This window comes from Pangasianodon hypophthalmus, chromosome 22 (assembly GCF_027358585.1).
Source record: "Pangasianodon hypophthalmus isolate fPanHyp1 chromosome 22, fPanHyp1.pri, whole genome shotgun sequence".
NCBI lineage: Eukaryota > Metazoa > Chordata > Actinopteri > Siluriformes > Pangasiidae > Pangasianodon > Pangasianodon hypophthalmus.
The window spans coordinates 11,324,959-11,327,546 of record NC_069731.1 but is presented as its reverse complement, the minus strand read 5'-3'; the positions used below and the strand labels follow the sequence as shown (position 1 = coordinate 11,327,546).

At 44.0% G+C, this 2,588-nt stretch overlaps 1 protein-coding gene across 1 annotated transcript; it reads left to right on the top strand.

Annotated features, from left to right (window-relative positions):
* Nucleotides 1-328: 328 nt before the first annotated feature.
* On the top strand, nucleotides 329-2,219 carry LOC128317208 (uncharacterized). The gene is made up of 2 exons (XM_053228031.1): nucleotides 329-815; nucleotides 1,073-2,219. Exon 2 carries the CDS (start codon nucleotides 1,178-1,180, stop codon nucleotides 2,081-2,083), a length of 906 nt encoding a protein of 301 aa, XP_053084006.1. The 5' UTR covers nucleotides 329-815; nucleotides 1,073-1,177; the 3' UTR covers nucleotides 2,084-2,219.
* Nucleotides 2,220-2,588: the final 369 nt, after the last annotated feature.

Below are 2,588 nucleotides of genomic sequence, written 5' to 3'. Positions count from 1 at the left end.
TGTAATACATTCAACATGGCCAACCTTGTGCTTGTTCATTGTTTCAAGTGCAGGATGTTTAGTCATTCTTTCTTCCATCATTAGAAATAGCTCTATTTGTGATAAGAAGATTGCAGCATTAAAGGTGTGAAAGCGTTAAATCAGAAAGTGTTAAAAACCCATGACACAAAGAATCACTAGTCTAGCCTGGTCCACCCTCGTCTAGCCTATTTTTTTCTTTTCTTTTCTTTTCTTTTCTTCACTTTTCTTTTCTTTTTGTGTTTAGCCTGCTCCACCCTCATCTAGCCTCACTTCTTTAATGAAGGCCACAGCAAGGGGCAGAGCTTTCTCTTGCATAGCCCCACAGTTATGGATTAGTGTTTGGGACTCAGACACAATCTCAGTGTTTATGTCTAGGCTGAAATCATATTTGTTTAATCAAGCCTTTTCTTAATAAGCTTTTCTTTTAGGTAAAGGCACAGATCTGGAGGGTTCAGGATGTTTTGGTGAAGAGAGATGTTTGGATGCTGTCGCCATAAAGATGTCCCTGGATGTTCATTCCTGGATAGCCTTATGACTGCAATTGCTAAGAGCAGTTTGCACTCCAGTCTCCATCATTGAACATTTAATTTAAACTTCAGTTCTGTGAACTATTCATCAAAGTTTTGCAACCCGCCTACGAGACTCCGCCGGGTTTGCGCCTCACTCTGTTTATCTTCCTCACTTGTCTTTCCATATGCTACATAAGGCCAACCAGACCGCCGACCAATCAGCATCGCCGGAAACTCCTTCCAAACAACAACGCAACGAGGGAATCCCTGGCAACACAAACGCAAGTATAGTACCTATAGATTCTCGCTGAGCTGGTGCATTTAAAACAAGTTTAAAGCCCTTCTAAACAAAGCGCATGTTATATAGGAAGCGTCACTTCCTGTTTTCGAATTGTTTTGCCGGGAGTTTCTTGCCTGCATCGGCGTCTTAACTATACTGTTTCTTTCTTTTTTTTAAATCAATAATATCGCGCTATCGTTTTCATCTGTTGTATTTTTCACGTTCTCTTCTACCGTATTTTCATTTTTTTTTTCTCTCGAAGTGCGCTTTTGTATTTTGTCAAGACAGCGAGCGGAGGCCATTCACACCGGATCCACGCCGTCTACAATAATATCAACAAATCTTCGACTAAGGTGCGTTAAACAACATGTCTAACATTCAGCTTGTTCAGTGTGTTGAGTGCAGGATGTTTAGTCACTCTTCCTCCGTCGTTAGTATTAACTTTATTTGTGATAAATGCATGTTAGTTAGCTCTCTGACGGAGAAGATTGCTGCATTAGAGGTGCGCATCCAGTCTCTAGAGAGGGTTAGTGAGAGTGAGAGCAGCGTAGTTTCTGTAGGGGAAAGTCTGGATGCCTTAGGCGGAGTTAGTAATTCCCCAACTCCGGCATTAGAGCCCTCACAGCGGGGCGAATGGGTGACGACTCGGCGGCATAATCGCAAAGCCAAAGCTAACGCTAAGGCTCGCCCACAGGAGCACCACTCCTCTCCGCTTCACGTGTCCAACAGGTTTGCTCTCCTCAGTGAAGCACCCGCTGAGAAACCTGAAAGAGCTCTGGTTATAGGTGACTCTATCTTGCGGCACGTGAAATTAGCTAGGCCTTTAGGGGCACCAGCAGCTTTAGTTAGGTGTATACTGGGAGCCAGGGCGCCGGACATAGCAGGTAATCTTAGGGTCTTAGGCAAGCACAGGTTCTCAAAGATAGTTATTCATGTAGGAGCTAATGATATACGCCTTCATCAGTCTGAGGTTACTAAGATTAACTTGGTAGAGGTGTGTAAATTAGCGAAGGCGATGTCCGATGCTGTAGTATGCTCTGGCCCCATCCCAATGCGGCATGGCGATGTAGCTTACAGCAGGTTATGGTCGCTGAACTGCTGGATGTCCAGGTGGTGCTCCGAAAACAATGTGGGCTTTATAGATAATTGGACTAACTTTGAGGGCAAGGCTGGCCTGTTAGGGCGGGACGGTGTCCATCCCACTCGGGAAGGTGCTGCTCTCATTTCTTGCAGCATAGCACATAGTCTCAGAACAGGCCTAGTTAATCGGTGACAATCCAGGGCCAAGGCCAGGGAGCAGACAAGCAGGCTAAACCGACCGTCTGCTAGCTGCACTGAGTCGTCACTTAGGTTCCACCGTATTGAGACTGTGTCTGTTCCCCGAGCTAAACAAAATTATAGACATACTCAGACAGTTTGTTTTAGTAATCTAATTAACATAAAATTAAACCATACCGAATGCATAGCCAGCACCGTTGATCTGAAGCTAGGACTGTTGAATATTAGATCTCTTACGTCTAAAGCGCTTATTGTTAATGAAACCATTACTGATCAGGAGTTTGATGTACTGTGTTTAACAGAAACGTGGATTAAACCAAACGAGTTTGTAGCATTAAATGAAGCTAGTCCTCCCGGGTACAGTTACATACATCAGCCCCGTCTAACTGGCAAAGGAGGAGGCGTCGCAGTCATTTATAATGATAATCTAGCCGTCACACAAAAACCTAGTCATAAATTCAACGCATTTGAAGTTCTTTATTCTAACATAACATACGTAG